At 37.2% G+C, this 20,038-nt stretch overlaps 1 protein-coding gene across 8 annotated transcripts in view; it reads right to left on the bottom strand.

Annotated features, from left to right (window-relative positions):
- Positions 1-4,043: 4,043 nt before the first annotated feature.
- PALS2 (protein associated with LIN7 2, MAGUK p55 family member) overlaps positions 4,044-20,038 on the bottom strand; it is a 134,978-nt gene continuing 118,983 nt past the window's right edge. For 5 of the 8 annotated variants that reach the window (XM_073333707.1, XM_073333710.1, XM_078851769.1 and 2 more), the window contains 4 exons: positions 19,405-19,566; positions 15,848-16,050; positions 15,265-15,393; positions 6,394-9,883 (listed from right to left, as the gene is read on the bottom strand). In XM_073333707.1, coding sequence (XP_073189808.1) covers positions 9,707-9,883; positions 15,265-15,393; positions 15,848-16,050; positions 19,405-19,566 — 671 coding nt within the window. In that variant the 3' untranslated portion in view covers positions 6,394-9,706. The other 3 variants (XR_013635392.1, XM_078851770.1, XM_078851768.1) reach the window with 3 other exon arrangements.

Consider the following 20,038-nt stretch of genomic DNA (forward strand, 5'->3'; position numbering starts at 1 on the left):
TTGTTTCTGAAAGCTTACAGCCTAAATAAGCAAGACAAAGTGTGGAGGGGAAACAGAGGCACAGAGAGTGGATCTGACATAGGCAAGGTTATACATCAGATCAAGGGCAGAGCTGGAAAAAGAACCCAGGTCTCCTGATTGCCAGTCTAGTGCCCAACCCACCAGATCCACATTGTCTTTGCTGTAGCTAAAATAAGGAACGGTATGGACACACAAACTTTAAAAAGGACACCCAGCCAGGCATTTTTCATATTTCATAAAACATTTTTCTATTTCATATTTGCATCATCTGGAAACCTAGGACAGCTCTTGAGTGCTGAGCATCAGGCATTTTGTAAAATGAAAGCACTGAAGTTTGATTTTAAAAGACATAATTAGGATAGCATGTAAGGAGCCAGTAAAGTAGGTCAAATTTTGAGCCTTCACAATCCTTGACAGTCTTTTTAAGCACAGACATTCAAAGTTAAGGTTGACTTGCCATCCTGTTCCTCTCAATTCTTGCACCTCAATACACACAGAAATTCTGATCTGAGAATACTGCACAAGGCAAAAAATAATACTGTATTGCCCACAAGGCTGAGTTTCCTTGCCGGTGTCAATTTATGATACTGCTCTAATTTCACATCTTTTATTTTATATTTACTAAACATTTTAAAAGCCCTTCATAAAATATATATAAGTTGACAGGTTCTATTATGGTTTACCACACTGAACCTTAAACAGACTATTGTGGGCTTGTCACAATATTTAGAAACTTAAGTTGAATCAATAACGTAACTTTTAAAGAATAGAGCTATTATGAACTAATCGGTTATGCACCCAAAGTATTTGCATTAAAGTTTAGTTTGGTGTTTACTTAAATTAGTTTACGAAACAGGGAGGATTGATTTATATCGAAGTGATTTAAATCAGCAATCAGGAACCCTTTATTTAAAAAATCAATTTTAATTGTGTTTTGCATGTGTACTTTTTAGTTATTTTCTCTAAAGAAAGGTTGATTCTTATTCGTTGGTAACCATGAAAACATGTTGATTTGCAACTAAATATAGCCTTTACACTAAACTGGTGTGTTTGTTTTGCTAATCAGGAGGATACATTATATCTATACATATTTATTTAAGCAATTATGTAGCTTAACATACATTTATTCAGATACTTAATTTTAAAATCTTTTATTATGTTAGAAAACGGTGAATGATGCATTTCTTATTTACTAGATGATTATTTTACTTATGATTTGTTTCAAGATGTATTTGGATGGATATTCTAATTCAATTAAAGATGCACAAAACCAGCTTTTTAAAAATATTAAACTACCTTAAATGTGCTACACGCCTAAGAAAAAAGTTGATCAAAATATGTTTTGCATTTAAAATTAAAATTGAACTGATAGTTTCTGGTCACTTTGTTCAAGATTTTAGAACTAGTAGATCTCATCCTGACACCTAGTCTTTATTCCTAGGTTGGAAGAGGAAAACAACCTTTCCACCTGGTTTCTTAATTATGAATGAACTAGTAACTGAATTGAACTAGTTGAATAAACTGAAATAAAATAAAATATTGCTTCTGCACCTGCAGAAGAGGCTACTGCTGTCAAAACTGCTGTGTTAGCCCTTAAACAGACTTTGATTCCAGGTGCTTCACCAGTGATTACTACCAGCTCAGTAGTTTGATTTTCTTTAAAAGTTGGCAGCAAAAATTGATCATTTATTATTTTTGTATTTAATTTAAATTATTTTAATAGATAAGTTTGACAACCTATGCTAAGGTCTATTTCAAATTTAAATAGATATTTTAAAAATAAACCTGCATTTAATTTAAATTAAAAAATCCAATTTTTTCTTTTTAATCTTTTAAAAGAAAGCATCAATTTTTTTCCATCCTGCCATGGAATAATTTGTGGTTCATGACATTCTGATTGCATTCTAGCAAAAAGCTAGCGTTCACAGGATGAACCCAATATTTCCTCTGTAACTCTATAGATACACACACAACATTTTATGGTACCTCATGAACTGCTTAATATAGATAGAAGTTACAGATACAGAATAAATTTTTAGAGTGAGCAAACGTATATTAATAATCACCACCATCCAGGTAGAGATATATGTGCCAGTTTTCAATATATCTCATATGCAGGAATATTTCCTTTGGATTAAGTCTTGGTACATAATATGATTGTGTACATGAACATTTTTTGTTTTACTATCCATGCATGCACACATTCACTTCCCAGCTATTTGACCATTATGAAGATAAAAGTAAACTAATATATTCATGTACCTTACAAATTTAGCAGCATCTCTAACATATATCCCTATGGTTAGTCAGCATAAAGTTTAGCTACTTTACTTTTCAGTGTCCAGGAAAAAGTGAGCAAGTGCTTAATACTCAGAAGAAGAACCAAACACAAAAGTGATTTCTGGACAATAGGAAATGTTATAACTTTAAACCCCCAAAATACTATTAACAACAATATAGTACATGCTATGAGAAATATTTTTATTTGTTCAAGCTTAATGCATTCATAGCATCTCTTCATTACTTGTATATTATGCAGTTCAGTCTAACTTGTGGATCTTCTAGCCCAGTGGTTCTCAATCAGGGGTATGCAGAGGTCTTTCGGGGGTATGTCAGCTCATCTAGATATCTGCCAGTTTTACAACAGGCTACATAAAAAGCACTAGCGAAGTCTGTACAAACTAAAATTTCATACGACTTGTTTATTCTGCTCTATATACTATATTATACAGTAACAACGTGCATATACACACTGTATTAAACATTCGTTTTATGTCATATGATGCATGCAAGCACGTTAATGAGGTTGAAGTTGTCAGTGTGTATGCAGTTCCAATGTAAAAACTGACAGTTTTTTAAAACAAGGTGCTAGAAGCGATGGTAGTGGCGACAGTGAAATTTGTAAGAAATTGAAAAGGACTGAAAACACTCGATCAGTTTTGTGAGGAATATATTGCTTTTGGATTCACATCTACAAATAGTGATCCACCTCAAACTTTGTGGTTCCTTTGCGGAGAAGTCTATTAAATAACAGCATGAAGCTGGCATATTTGCAACAACATTTGAAGACGAAACACCCTGTGCATGTGGGTAAACTGGAAGAATTTTTTCAAAGAAAGATTTCTGAGTTCCAGACTTGCCAGCTTAAAATGAAAAAAGCGTCAACTATTTCTACAAAAGCACATGAAGCTTTATATGCTGTCTCTCTTTCTTATAGCAAAGATCAAAAGAGCCGTACACTATTTCAAAAGATCTGATAAAAAAAGCAGTTGATACTCTCAAGAAAGTACCCTTATCACATGACACTGTCGTAGAACTGAAGAAATGGCTGAGGAAATTTTCTCTCAATTTTAGAGAAACTTAAAATGGCTAAAACATTTGCCCTTCAGCTTGATGAGTCACGGATATTAGTGGAGAAGCTCAGCTGATTGCTTACGTTTGATACCGTGAAACCACTGATATCAACGAGTACATACTGTTTTACAAAAGTTTAAAGGCAAACTAAATTGGAGGGGCCATGTTTAAACTGAATTTTTCTTCTGAACACGATTTGAGTTGGAATTCATGCAAAGTCATCTGCACCGAGGGGGCTGCTGCAATGACCGAGAGTGTGAACGGACTTGTAGCTAGGATCAGGAAAGAAAATCCTTCCTTGCAGTGGGTGCACTGTATCATACACTGAGGGGTACTTGCTTCAAACAAGATGAGTTCTTAACTGCATGAAGTTTCAAATGAGTCTGTCAAAATTGTCACTTTATCAAGTCCAGGCCCCTCAATGCTTATCTGTTTTGTGTTGTTTGCGTAGAGAGGGGGTCAGAACAGCAGCAACTGTTGCTTCACACAGAGGTTCACTGGCTTTCATGACAGAAAGTACTTGACAGATTGTCTGAATTACACACAAGTTCACACGTTTCTTTCTGATCATCCATTCCCTCCTTTCCTCAGCCATTTCTTCAATTCTATGACATACAGTGTCATTTGATAAAGGTACTTTCTTGAGAGTATCAACTGCTTTTTTTATCAAGCATGTTTTTTTTCCTGCAAGTGCCACAGTGGCAGGCAGAATCAGATCTTCTGTAATAGTGTATGGCTTCTTTGATTTTGCTACAAGAAGGGGGACAGCATATGAAGCATTGTGTGCTTTTGTAGAAATAGCTGAAGCTTTGAGAATACTGTGGTTACCTCAACTTGCCTACCTCGCAGATACACTTAGCAAGCTGAATGATCCAAATTTGTCCATGCAAGGACGTGACACTAACATTCTGAATCTCTATGAGAAAGTGAATGCCTTTATCAAGAAAACTGAATTCTGAAAGTCCAAATGTGGAGACAAAGACTATCTGTTTTCCACTGCTTCATGCACATGTCACGGATTTCTGCACAGGGGAAATTGAGCAGAGCAAAATTAAAAGATATAATAATAGATTGTTTTGCTCACTTGACATCTGAATTCAAGTCTTATTGTCATGAGAGATTCTGCTTTTAATGTTCTGAAATACCTTGAATATCCTGAGAGGCTTACAGAAAAACCTGAAAAGGGGTTTAAATATTGCAAAAATTCACTTTTCCCAATTGATATAATTAAGGTGGTGACAGTATCAGGATACTTTGGGTTGTATAAAACAGTAATTAGTTTTAAGATTAAGGCAGTAAGTAAGTATAAATTAATGATAGTTTAAATTTAGAAAATCCAACATGGCCAGGAAAATCAAAATGGGAGAGAGAGGGATTACGGAGTTCAAAATTAGGTTGTGGAAAGTTTAGCAAACAAGATAGCATTAGAGGGAGGAGCTTATAAAGGTCTAGAATCCAAGATGGCGTCAGGGAGGAGCTTTCCTACCTAAAAATAGGTATGTTGTTATAGGGAGGAGCTGAAAAGCTAGCTGCTGATTGGCTGAGAGGAGCTGATATTGAGAGAGCAAACAGCATATAAGGCCAATAGTCAGCAGGTTGAGTTTATAGTGGGTTCAGCCAGCAGGCTGAAATTGAAGTACAGAAGCTGCTTGAAAAGAAGAATGGAACATCCTGGAAAGCAGCTACCTGGAAAAGCAACAGCAGCAGCAGAATTCCAAGGTTGTCATAGCAACGAGCAACTGCCTGCCAGCAACTATCTTACCAGCAGCAATGAATGAGCAGCAGCCACCACAGCATCCATGGCCCGACTGAGCAGTGAAATTGCAAGCTGTGAAAACTGTGCTCTCTAAATTCGAACAGATCAGAAGGACCAATAGATGAATCAGAGGGAAATTTTGAATAAGATGTGTAAGTCTGATCTTCTTTTCTATCTAATATTTAAGAGTGTATGGGTTTGTCTGTAAATAAAGCTGGATGCCTATGTCTTGAGTAAGATCTTCCCTTCTGCTCTTGTAACTGCTTGGCCAGCACTTATAGGATGGTAAATATTAAGTGTTAATGTTAAGTAAAGGTTTTATGTTAAATGTTATGTGACAATGATCTCATGTGTGTATATAGAGACTGCATCTCTTACAATCTAATCCTGTACTTAATGTAACACTAAGACTAAAAACCTTTGTGTATGTGGGATCTTTATATACATGTTACACTGAAGCTGCTGTATTCTTTGTGTGTGAAATATTGTAAGCAGTCTTATTTCATTGTGCCGCTTTAATTATGATGGTTTAAATGTAATTTTACTGCATTTTTACTATATTCTATTATTCTTTCTTGCTTCATTAAATACACTGTAACCACTTACCTTTTAAATAAACAATTATTTTGTTTTCGAAGAATTACTGCTTGTATGTCTATCCTTGAGCGGAGGGCTGTATCCGTGTCCTTTTAGGGGTTAGCAAAACTAGCTTACTCTGGGGAGCCCTCTGTGGGTCATAGACAAGCCCGCTGGTAACACCCTGGCAATTCCTTTAGGGCAGACCACAAACCTGGTTACCCTTTTAAGAAATTAAAAGCGCTATTGTAGGTAACATAATTGAAGTCTAAAATTTTAGGATAACAATACTGCCCCAACATTCAACACAACTTAGCTCAACTCAACTGGGTAAGAAACCCATTCATTTTGTCAGATGTTAGTTACAGTAACCTCTCTGCCAGTCAGCAAGAAAATCTTCTTGAGACATCCTAAGACATCCGAAGACCAAGGGCTGCAAATGAAGTTTAAAGACTCCACACTAACCCAGTTCTGGTGTTTAGTACAGAAAGAGTACAGTGACCTTGGGAACCATGCTTTGCATGTTCGGTTACCTTTTAGGTCAACATATCTTTGCGAAGTCTCATTTTCTGTTAAGACTGCCATCAAGACAAAGAGTAGGAATAGACTTTATGTGGAGAAAAACTTGATTGTTGCTGTCGCTTCACTGCCTCTCAGAATGACAAGGCTCAAGTGTCACACTGAAATGTAAGTACAATCAATATTTACATTCTAATCCATTTATTTTATAATTGCATAGTAAAAATGAGAAAGTAAGCAATTCTTCAGTATTAGTGTGCTGAACTGTTTTGTTTTAGGTCTGATTTTGTAAGCAAGAAGTTTTTAAGTGAGGTGAAATTTGAGGTATGCAAGACAAATTAGACTCCTGAAAGGGGTACAATAGTCTGGAAAGGTTGAGAACCACTGTTCTAGCCTACCCCCCTTCCTACCAATATGTATTATGACATGAAGCTATCACCGTAGTTACGATGGAAATAGCATCTTCATTCTCTAACCCTCTGATGAATGGCTTAACAACCTCTCTTAAATGGTTAGTTTGAACTCAAAATTCTCATTGCTGTCAGACTAGAAGACTTTTTTTTTTAAAAAGAGTAAAAGAAAATATTCAGCCATTTTTGAGTGACCATATGAGCTGAAAACCTATTTTTTATAGTTTAAAGAAAAGTTTCAATGTTTTCTGAACAGTTGTTTTAAATCCAAAGCAGGTGTGTTTATACAGCTAACCTGGTCCTCAATGAGGAAAGTATACTTTACCAGACTTCTTTACCAAATCTTTCAAATTTAGCAAAGAGTTTATTTTGCTTACCACCTTAAGCCTAGAGATCCAGATAACCCCCATAAAGGTTTTGATATACCAGGTTCTTATATACATCCTGCCAGACAATCCTTCCTGTGAGGGAGCCCTAGAATCACACTTTCCAGCTGCTTCTACATTAAAGACAATACCTAAAAGGATACAGTAGGCCTGATGGCACTTATGATAGGCTCAAGCGCGATCAATTTAACATTTTGCACTCTATTGAACACAGGAGGGCCTACGCCCTAGCACAAAACATCACCACACTGTCCCTTTTGACAGTCCTATTTCTATGATGGTACTGGTAGTAGTACAGTAGTTTTCTGACTAGACCTTGGCGCATACATTTCCATTTGGTGAAATATGCTCTGACAAAGCTGCGGAGTTAGTGAAATTTGCAATATACGGCTCTACAGTGTGGAAAGTAAAATCTTCTAATTTTACTCGTTAGGGAGGAGCTAGCTCAACCCACTTTTGGCATCACAGTTCAGGAGTTAGTCATTTCTAACTCATAATGAAAGGCATAGTATCTGACTAGATAACACTTCCTACATATAGAACACACTTATCTCCTATTACATAGTGTACAACAAGGACACTGATAGATCCATCATAGCTATAAAGTCCTTTAGTACCAAGATTGAATCTTTAAAATATTTAAGCAAAGGCTCTGCTATTTTTTGGCAACAACAGATCTATTCTTCAAAGTACCATTAGAGCAGTAGCATCATAGAACCCAGTCTCCTAAGAGTACCAAATAGAAAAGTGTCATGCTGGCACCACATATTATGAAATCTACCAAACTTTTAAAAAGAAACAAAACCCATATATACTTTGCAGAATTTAACAGAATAAAAACAAAGTAGTAATACAAGTTTTCCTTAAAAGTTTCAGACTCACTTTAAAAAACTGAAATCTCAATACCAAAAGCCACAGAGAAGACCAAGGCTAAATTTTGTATAACATTTACAAAATATACTGGAATCTTTAAAAAATATATCTTAGAGGTTTTTAAATCTTCTATAATAACTTTTGAGACTCACGGTTTCTTTGTATAAAGTAACTACATAAAGCTACCTGCACCCTGTTTTTTGTGTACATAGACAAAAATCTTTAAAAGACCAAGGGCACACTATTGTTTTTACAGTGTATCTACTCTTTTGGGTTTTTCATCAGAAAGAGAATTCAGCAGAAGTCCTCTTTTTGTTGGCATTCTGTGTAATATGCTTTGGCATAGAAAAAAACTTCAGAAGACAGGTGCCCGTCACCAGATAGAAAATAAATTAAGTGGATAGATGACTGTAATTTAGGCTCAAACCTGGTAACTGATGAAGAAATGTGACTACATACAATAGCTAGTGTAATATAAAATATGGTCACAAGAATAGTTTGTCTTACTGACAATTTGTATTTTCATTTTATACCTTGTTAAGGAGAATTTATATTAGTAAAAGTCTTGAAAATATGAATCAATATGAACTTGGAGATAATAGGAATAATGCCAGTGAGTCTACTGAATGGAGAATTATTTCATCACGAAACAGAAAAAAATCAAGTTATAAAACAAAATATAAACATTGATTTTTAGCATCTGTCAATAACTTTCTAATTTCACAAGCTATTCAATGAAGAATGCAGTTTAAACACAATATAACAAATAGCACAAAAATCTCATCACATCACATTTTATAAAACACAACAGCTGATCACTCACAATATTCCAAAATGTAAAATAAGAGCCAGCTAAATATCACAAGAACTCAATTCACAGATCAATATACAAACACCGAACAATGTCTCAATAAAAAAGCAGGTTTCTTTAGCAATGTGTTTTCACAAGCGTGAATAAATAGTCCTACACACTAAGCCTCATTGTAAGGCTCTGCAATATAAGGCTCTCTTCTCAGGCTACTTCACCATGATCCTAACTACAATGATTTACATTACATACAACCTTTCTGACATCAGTACCTCAACTGTAATGGGCTAAAAGGTTGGCTCCCAAGAATAGCCTAATAAGCAGAGTGCAAGGTATTGTTTTACATTATTGTTTTTTAAAGGTACACATAGGGGAAGTCTACAGTACATATGTCTAAATCAAGAGACAAGAAGAAACCATGAAACTGCAAAAGTGTATAAACATTGAGCAGAAAGATGTCAGAGCAATGTCACAAAGCAGTGATGGTTGCTGCTTTAATATTTAAAATTCTGCTCCCATAAAAAAATTTAAAGGTGCATATTAGGAAAAGAATTAGTGTTTTCTCCTAACAACAACTGACATTTGACCAGATGAACACTAACTTTCAAGAGTTTTACAAAAATTGTTTCAAGTATCCTTCCTTATCACAGTGAAAATGTAAGACCAAAATGTAAAAGTTAAAGTGAATGACTTGAAAGTTTTAGATGAAAAAGGCAAAGGTACTAAATTAAAACATAAAAATGCTTCAACGCATTTCCTTCATGTGACATGAATAGAAAGGTTATCTGTAAAAAGTTAGAAAAATTAAAATAAATTACATATCTAAGTACACTTTTCCTTCAATATGTTATATAAAAACTCAGAATAGTGTACTATCATCGGAATATACACAGAGTAAAAATGCAAGGGTGCTGCAGGTATCTTCCATCTCTACAGAATGTCTTCTGAGAATGTTTGTTGCAGCTAATTTCACTTGTTAGCTAAACCCATCTTCAGAAATCTGTCAGTATACCCAACTAATTGGGACCCATTGTGGCTCCAACCTCAATTTCTCTATAGCAGTCTGTAGCTTCTCAAAGGCTTTGTCTAGATTGTCATTTACAATGAGGAGGTCAAAATAGTGGTTGTATGCTCTCTGAATCCGTGCACTTTCATCAACTGTTTTTTTCAAATCAGTGTCCTGTTGAAAAGATTTGGAGACTAATTAAAAATCGTGACATTAGCAGTTCATTACACGTTCAAATAAAGATAAATGAATGAACATAACTATTGGTACCCCCATCAGTTTGTCAGGTAGTGCAACTGAATTTTACTAAGTTTAATATTGAACAAAAGCTTTCATTTACTACAAATACTTGGTAGTAAAGTTTAAAATATTTGATGGAGATGGAAGAAGGTATGCTTAATGTAATTTGGTTAACAGTAAGAGCAAAATTTTCAAAATCTGCTAAATTTGAAAGGTGACTATCAGCCCCAATTTAGCAAAGCACGTAAGCATGTGCTCAGAGTTAAGTACATACTTAAATGCTCTGATGAGCTGGTGTCTTTCTGCCCAAAGAGGGCTTTTACTGCAGCTACTTATTTTGTATGTGGAACTGTTGGGTGCAATGAGTGTGGAGGTAATGTTTTCAGGAATAATTTGAGCAGCCAGTTTTATTTGGCCCTAAATATACTTAATTTTCCATCAGATACTGCCACCAAAACAAGAATCTTGATGAACAAGTTTTAGAATTGAAACTTCCAGTATCAAAGAATAAGTGCTGGCGTTTCTTGTTATTTTGGACTGCATTTCACCCAATCTTTCCATCTGTACACATCCTCCCACTTGTGGGCCTCCACTGCATCATTTTATCTGAGATGTTGAGGTGTGTGAGGACTGTTCCAAGACTGCTGATGAGGACATCCTATATCTGAAGTATAAGGTGATTAAAAGCCACTATAAAACTGTTGTTCAGCATCCCAGAGAAGAAATTTCACCTTTGTTTTGTACTCTATCAATACTGGATTTCCCACATACAGCACTACCAAGATGTGAGTGTCAAAGCAGAAGTCACTTTTGCATACAGCCAATTAAACAAAACCTGCAGTTACTGGTTGGTTTGCTCCAATGTTCTCTTCCGTAGAAATAAGTATTTCAAGGCCCAATACTAATGTGAGGTCACGTAAGCCACACTGAAATATAGGTTTTCTAAGTAGCACTTCTGTAACAGTAAGCGAAGGTAAGAAATGAACAAATCCAAGTAGGAAATGAACAGCAACAGTCAAATGAAAAAGAGTCCCATTCAATTACATCACATAATGGCAGACAGCTAAAAAGTGACAAATTTTATAAGTGCTTATATACAAATGCTAGAAGCCTAAATACTAAGATGGGTGAACTTAAGTGCCTGGTATTAAATGAGGATATTTATATAATCACAGAAACTTGATGTCATGATGATAATCAATGGGACATGGTAATACCAGGGTTCAAAATATATAGGAATGACAGAGTAGGTTGCACCTGTTGGAGAATGGCACTGTACGTGAAAGAAAGCATAAAGTCAAATATAGCAAAAATCTTAAATGAATCAAACTGTACCACAGAATCTCTATGGATTGGAATTCCCATGTTTAATAATAGTATAGCAGCAGGAATATACTACCGACCACCTGACCATGATGGTGACTATGAAATGCTCTTATAGATTAGAGTGATTATAAAAATAGAAAATTCAGTAATAATGAGGGGCTATCCCCATATTGACTGGCTATGTGTCACCTCAGGACAGGCTGAAGAGAAAGTTTCTAGACACCATAAATGACTGCTTCTTGGAGCAACTAGTCCTGGAACCCACAAGAGGAGAGGCAATTCTTGATTTAGTCTTAAGTGGAGCGAAGGATCTGATCCAAGAGGTGAATATACTGAACCACTTGGTAATAGCACTAAATTTAACATCCTTGGAGGGGTGGGGTAGAATATCAAAGAAGCCTCACACAGTAGCATTTAACTTCTGAAAGGGGAACTATACAAAAATGAGGAAGCTAATTAAATGGAAATTAAAAGGTACAGTAAAAAAGTGAAATGTCTTCAAGCTGCATGTAAACTTTTCAAAAACATCACAGTAAAGGATAAAATTAAATGTATACCCCAAATTAAAAACATAATAAGAGGACCAAAAAAAGAGGACCATGGCTAAACAACAAAGTAAAAGAAGTGGTTAGAGGCAAAAAGGCATCCTTTCAAAACTGGAAGTCAAATCCTAGTGATGAAAATAGAAAGGAACTTAAACTCTGGCAAATCAAGTGTAAAAATATAATTAGGGAGAATTTTAAGAGCAACTAGTAAAAGACTCAAAAACTAACAGCAACAAATATAAGGCAACTGTGGAGAAGCTAAATGAATTATTTGCATCTGTCTTCACTGCAGAGGAGCCATTCTTTCTAGGTGAGAAATCTGAGGAACTGTCCCAGATTGAGGTGTCATTAGAGGAGGTTTTGGAAAAAATGATAAATTAAAAACAGTAATAAGTCACCAGGACCAGATGGTATTCAAAGAATTCTGAAGGAACTCAAATATGAAATTGCAGAACTACTAACTGGTGTATGTAACCTATCACTTAAATCAGCTTCTGTACCAGATGACTGGAGGATAACTAATTTGACACCATTTTTAAAAAAGACTCTAGAGGTGATCGTGGCAATTACAGGCTGGTAATCCTAACTTCAGTATGAGGCAAACTGGTTGAAATTATAGTAAAGACCAGAATTATGAGAAGCATAGATGAACACAATATGTTGGAGAAGAGTAAAGGGAAATCATGCCTCACCAAACTATTAGAATTCTTTGAGGGAGGTCAACAGACAGGGACAAGAGTGATGCAGACATAGTGTACTTGGATTTTCAGAAAGCCTTTGACAACGTCCCTCACCAAAGGCTCTTAAGCAAAGTAAGGAGCCATGGGATAAGAGGAACAGTCCTCTCATGGGTCAGTAACTGGTTAAAAGACAGGAAACAAAGGGTTGGAATCAATGGTCGATTTTCAGAATAGAGAGGGAAACAGAGGTGCCCCCAAGGGATCTGTACTGGGACCAGTGCTGTTCAATATATTCATAAATGATCTAGAAAAAGGGTTAAACAGTGAGGTGGCAAAGATTGCAGATGATACAAAATTACTCAGGATAGTTAAGTCCAAAGTAGACTGCAAAGAGTTACAAAAGGATCTCAAGGCTGGGCAACAAAATGGCAGATGAAATTCAAAAGCTGATCAATGCAAAGTAATGCATATTAGAAAACATAATTCCAACCATACATACAAAATGATGGAATCTAAATTAGCTGTTACCAGTCAAGAAAAAGATTTTGGACTCATTGTGGATTGTTCTCTGAGAACATCTACTGAATGTGCAGTGACAGTCAAAAAAGCTAACAGAATGTTAGGAACCATTAGGAAAGGGGTAGATAATAAGAGAGAGTAGATGATATAATGCCACTATATATATCCATGCTATGCCCACACCTTGAATACGGCATGCAGTTCTGGTTGTCCCATCTCAAAAAGATATATTAGAATTGGAAAAGGTACAAGGAAGGGCAACAAAAATGTTTAAGGATATGGAACAGCTTTCTTATGAAGAAAGAAAAAAAGACTGAGAAGTTTCATTTTAGAGAAGAGACAACTAAGGGGGGATATGACAGATCTATAAAATTGTGAATAATCCAGAGAAAGTGAACAGGGACGTTTATTTTCCTCTTCACATAACAAAAATTAGGGGTCAGCCAGTGAAATTAATAGGCAGGAGATTTAAAACAAATATAAGAAACTACTTCATACAACACAGAGTCAAACCTGTGAAACTCATTGTCAGTGGATGTTGTGAAGGTCAAAACTATAACTGGATTAAAAAAAATAATTAGTTAAGTTCATAGAAGATAGCTCCATCAATGGCGATGGCCAAGATGGTCAGAGATGCAACCCCATGCTCTGGGTGTTCCTAGCCTCTGACTGCCAGAAGCTGGGAGTGGAAGACAGGAGATGGATCACTCACTAATTGCCCTGTTCTGTTCATTCCCTCTGAAGCACTGCATTGGCTGCTGTTGGAAGACAGGATACAGAGCTAGATGGACCATTGGTGTGACTCAATATGGCCATTCTTATGTTCCTCTTTTCTAAAGGAGGAATGCAAATTTAGCACCATAACAGCCAGAAGCAGTAGGGAAATTTGCAATTGCTTGTTATATTAGAAGTGATTTAAAATAATCCACTAGTATGCAAAGCAGATTCAACCATCCAAATGCATCTATTTACTCAGAAGTGGCTGCATAAACAGATAATATTGAAAGAATACACACTTTCTGTCTCTGTGTGTAAAATACACATACACGGAGAGATTCTGTATACATACATATATAATAGGCACAACAAAAACACATTAAAAGAACATTCTTTAGCTTGCAAAGTCAAACACTTGAAAGTCAGGAAATGCTAGATTTACAGTTGCACATGCAATCTGTTTCCCAATTTTAAAAAGAAAAGGTAAAAACCAATTGTTATATGCAAATGTAACAATATCCTGCCACAATCATGAATCATTAGTAGGATTTCAACCTTTCGTATTAACAACAGAGATTGTTACTACCAGAGCTACTTACAGGACTAAGTCCATCAACTAGCAGCAGAAGAAGGCTGTTTTCTCATATGGGACAGGGAAATAAATGGTTTGCTGGGTTCAGATGGTGGATCCAGGGAGGAGTTAGGGGGAAGCCCAGCCCAGCTCTCCCCCTCATGCTGCTGGAGTTGGAGAAGTTCCTGCCCAACGTGTTGACCCAGAGGGTGGATTGGTGCTAGGTTCATGGGGGTAGCCTGAGAAAGCACAGCTCATATTCTCTCCCCTGCCCTCTCCCTTCCCCAGAGAGTTAGGGGAACTCCTAGTCTATGGGACCACTTGGTTCCATGTGTTGGAGCCAGGTAATTTACAGGGGCAGGGAAACCCAGCTTGGCTCTCCATCATCTCCCCATCCTCCACCCCCAGCAGCTCCCAGGTGTTCCCAATACAGTATGTGCTGCTGCGGTTCAGTGATTGACAGGCTGTCAAAATCTTCCCAAGGAACACAAGTGAGAGAAGGACCATTTTGATTTTTAAATCATTTATAGTTTAGGCAAATCTCAGTGGAACTTCATGAAACAAAGAAAAGCTACTTCTGCAGCCCTAAAAGATTCCCCCTCTCAAATATCAAAGGTCTGCTGCAAACAGTGGAGGTGTGAGAACATCCCAAAGAAAAGTTGCAAGAATCCTTTATAACAGAAAGCATTAGGCAACCCAAATTATAGGGGGTACCACCTTAATAAATTAATTACCTTTATTTAAAAATCTAGCAATCCATGTCAGAACGTAACAACTAGTGTTAGTAGTATATGATCAGTTTAAATTACTCTATATTATGTAATCTAATATAAATGTTGCCTAATCTTCCTCAGCAAGACATTACATTCACATGTGTTACAAAGAACTTGTCGTAAAGGAAAAAAGGTTTAAGAAAATCCTGTGAAAACGAAACTATATATGGAAGAATTTGCTTACTGTTAGAAGTTTGGTTGTAATTCCAGCATCCACCACAGCCTTGTGCATAGCACGCAGAGTCTCTAACTCTGGAGCAGCAATAAACACTACATAGGGCATAAACTCTGCAGTCCTCAATACTTTCAAGGCCTAGAAACAAGAAAACACACAAAACCAACCAAACAAACAAACCCCCTCCAAACACTAAATTGAATTAGTTAAAAATGAGAATAAGTCACTGTACTTCAGTGAAGTACTGCAATTTTAATCTGGTACCATTAACAAAACAACAATACAATTTTTGCACTCCTATCCCATCCTCAAAGTGCTACCTTGCCAAAGGATGGTACGAAACTCCCCTTTGAAGTGTTCAACATCACTCTTACATTGGCTGAAGGGGTTACTGATCAGCAATGCAAAACACACTCGATTACAGGCCTTTGCACATTCCTGATCTCTTCCACCTCAAAATGCCAAAAAGCCAAAATAACTTGTGAGTCTTCCATGGTACTGTAGGATACAAGACTAGCTTAAAAGTCTTCAAATTTAAAACATACCTCTTCAACACTGATACTCATTTTAGGGTACATGACACATTACTTACCTGCGGGTTCACATCCAAAATGCATGTCCTTCCAGTCTGAACCACTTCAAGGATGGAATCTATTTTGGTGCCATAAAGGTTTCCTTCATATTCTCCATGTTCTAGGTATCTGCCAGCTTTAATATCTGCCTCCATTTCAGCACGTGACACAAATCTGTATGCTTGCCCATCTTTTTCATCATCCCTTGGCTTTCGTGAAGTAACTAAATACAAATTTTTCACAAATCACTGGATATAAAAACCCCCAAGATATCTGAAGATTGATTGGCTGTAAAGCCATGTACATGTGTGTCTTTTCTGTGTGGGGAACAAACCACTGTCCAAGCTCATGTTCAAAATTTATGAGCATAATTCCTCCCAAACCCATTCCCTCTGCCATTACTCTCTTCCCTCCCTCATTTCATCTACCCTTTATTCCCTCACTTTCATCATTCTTTGTTCATTCCATATCCCAGACTCATTATCCATCCTCTTCAATCACTATTGCATAAGATTTTCAACAGCACCTAAGTCTCATTTTCAAAGATGATTTAGACACTTAGGAGCCTAAGTCCCACTGACTTTCAATGGGACTTAGGGCTTGGCTACACTTACATTTTATAGCAATCTAACTTGCTGGCTCAGGGGTGTGAAAAATCACCCCCCTGAGCACAGCAAGTCAGAGCGCTTTAAAGCGCCAGTGTAAACAGGCTCCGAGCGCTGGGAGCCGTGCTCCCAGCACTCAGAGCTAATCCCCTCATGGAGTTGGATTACCAGGAGCACTGGGAGAGCTCTTTTCCAGTGCTCACGCAGGACCACACTCACACTTCAAAGCGCTGCCACAGGAGTGCTCCCGCCACAGCGCTTTGAAGTTTCCAGTGTAGTCATGCCCTTACGCTCTTTCCAGCTGATCCCACAACACTCATTTATTTCTCTCTCTCTCTCTCAGACACACAGTGTGGAAGTGGAAAAGCTATAGGAAAACACTAATTATCCAGTCCTCCTTCAAGACCCTCTTCTATTGTAATGCCTCTGGTAAATTTTCAAGTGACAGTAAATTAGGCAGTTGGCCAGTAGAAGCTTCTAATATTTGCCTCATTTATTTCTTATAATAGCATTTTTTTAAAAATTGACAACTAAAACCATCTAGCTATGCTCAAAACTTCCCTGCATAAATGCATGTTCTTTTTACAGCTTCCTTATGGTACCTCCACCACTCCTTCCTACTGTTTGTTGCATCTTATCTTAAATTAGGTAGCAAACTCTTCAGGGCAAATACTATCCTTTTACTCTGTACAGCACATAGTACAATGGAGCCCTGATCCTGAATGGGGCCTCTAGGTGATATTATACAAATGAATAATAAAATACTAAATGTGTTTTATTTTTCATCTCTCTTTTATGGACACCCACCCAGCCAGCTAGCTATAAAATCCCTGTTAGCAGCTGTTCTTTACTTGCTTTACCTGTAAAGGGTTAAAAGTCTCACTGCTATGCATAGGTAAAAGGAAGTGAGTGGGCACTTGACCAAAAGAACCAATGGGAAGGCCAGAGCTTTTTAAAATTGAGAAAAAACTTCCCCTTTGTCTGTCTGTTTTCTCTCAGGGAGAGGGGGACAGGGCAGCAGTTATGTTGTAAGAAGCTTGGGCCAGGTATGAAAAATCTTCAGTATCATACCTAGAAACTACTCATTTGAAATCCCAGCTATGTCAGTAGGTCAGGAAATGTCTAGGAAGACACGATTAGGTTTATCTCTTTCTATATTTTTATGGCTCGTGGATTCCTCTGTGCTAACGCCAGGGGCTTTTGTTTTGCTTGCAACCTTTAAGTGGGACCTCAAGAAAGCTACTCTTGGTGCTTAATCCTGGTAGTCACTCTTTTAAAATCTAGCAATAGCCTGAGTTTCCAGATGTATTTTCTTTCTTTTTTTAAAATAAAATTTACCTTTTTTAAGAACAGGATTGGAGTTCTGTGTCTCAAGAGGTTTGTGCACATATTTTAAATTAGGGTGTATGTGTGTGTGTTCTGCACTTGGGTGGTGGCAGCATCTACCAATCCAAAGTCAGAAAAAAGCTGTAACCTTGGAAGTTTAATACAAGCCTGGAGTGGCAAGTATTAGTTTTTAGAATCCTTGTGGGCCCCCACCTTCTGCACTCGAAGTGCCAGAGTGCAGAATCAGCCTTAATCTCCAAATAAATTATTATGGTAGCTTGATTAAATAGTATTTAACTTTACATGTTTTGTTTGTATGTTGCTGGTTTACTGCTTGGTAATTTGCCTTGTCTATTTAGGTTGTCAGATCTCTGACACATAGACCATGTCTTCTCTGAGTTCTGTGACATTCCGATTCAAGTGGCCAAAAGTGCTCTAAATAGATTAAACAACAAACAACAATAATAATAATGTTGGCACACATACGAATTGAGAGATCTCATTTATTACCTATCTGCAGTTATGACATCTTACAGAAACCTATAATTTGTTAATTTTTAGACAATTTACTGTTAATGTCATGTTGTGCATTACTCTTTGCCTACATGGATTATTAACCTGACTCCCAGCATAGGTTCCTTTGGACAGACTATGCTATCAGATATGCACCCCTGATTCTAATGGTATGGACCAGTTTGGGGGTTTGTGAGCATTACAGATGAAAAAGATTAGGACTCCTGGGGCTATCTAGTTTCCCCACCTCAGTTACAAGACACTCCTGGCTTGTCTTTCAGATTTGCCCACATCCCCACTACTGCCAGTACCATTCCTTGCCACATACTATGAGGCAGAAGAGAACAGATGGCTCTTAGAAGTGTCTGGGCATAATGGGTATGGGGCAATGAAGCTGTTCTGTGCTCAGAGGTCAGCCAGAAGGGGTGGTCTGGCAGACAGGAAGGAACAGGTTCTTTCAGAAAGTGCGAGGTAGGAGAAAATTCTGATACTGCAGGAAGGGGCAGCTCTTTCAGCAGCTGAAAGGAAGAAAAACCAGAGCGGAGAGGGGTAGGGCTGGTGCAGGAAGAAGTAGGAAGAAATGACATTAATTGGCCTCTCATCCCTCAATTTATAACATTAACAACCAATAAAATAGAATTCATAGTTTATTTATCCCTAGGATACTATGGGTTAAAGCCAGGAACTACAAATTTCATATGAAGTTTTTGTTTCACATACAGAGAGAAATAAAGAGTTCATTTAAACAATAAAATGAGTTTCGAAGCAAAATTCTAGTAACTGTTCATTATTAAAATGTACCAGGAATTTTTAGAAGCATTCAGATATTGACTATAAACCCCAAAATAGATATACTTGAACAATCCTGCCAGATGCATGCATTGGAACTCCTGTCTTCAGCATGAGTAGACAAAAGTTTGGCTGGTAGTTAGATGTCATTAACACAGAAGCAGGATCTTCCTACTTATTGAGGAGATTGAAAACACATTTCATTCTCCAGCCAAAGTTTTCAACCCACAATTATTACTCCCAGATTGAGTCACTACAACAAACTTCAGATTAGAGTAAATTTTTCCAGATGAATTACAAACTTCAATAAATAGGATTTGACAGTGGGAGTGCTGATAACTTACATGGCACTGTAGTTCCAAACCTAATGGGATTCAATACTATAAATCGGTTTTTCAAGCTTCTTCGACCCACTCCCTGGGCCCCAATTAAGACCAATGTCTTCCTCTGAAAAGGAGGCATTTTGGCTACTTCCTCATATATCTGAATTTCATGACGATCAAATTCTACATAGAAAAAAGTAACAAAATATTAAATGCAGATCAAGTCACTGCCATTTGTAGAAAACTTCAGCAATTCTATTTTATATTCACATATAACCTATTATGTAAATAGTACTTAAAAGGTATTTTTTCAGATATTTTTATCTCAGTTTTCTTATGTATAAACAGAAATGGGAATATTGTAGATTCTTTCAATGACCATCTACTCTAAACATAGTAATTCTGTAGTAGGATTGTTTTTTGGAAATTTAGGCAATAGTCACACCATGCATAGGTGCCGACTTTCTAATGTGCCATGGGTGCTCCCCCCAGCTCCATTCCAGGCCCCGCCCCCACTCCACCCCTCTCCCAAGGTCCCACCCTGCCCTGTCCCCTCCCCTGAGTGCCCCCCACTCTCACTCCTCCCTGCTCCCCTCCAGTACCTCCTGCACACCACGGAGCAGCTGATCCACAGCAGGGGAGGTAGAGGCACTGA

This window comes from Lepidochelys kempii, chromosome 2 (assembly GCF_965140285.1).
Source record: "Lepidochelys kempii isolate rLepKem1 chromosome 2, rLepKem1.hap1, whole genome shotgun sequence".
Taxonomy (NCBI): Eukaryota; Metazoa; Chordata; order Testudines; family Cheloniidae; genus Lepidochelys; species Lepidochelys kempii.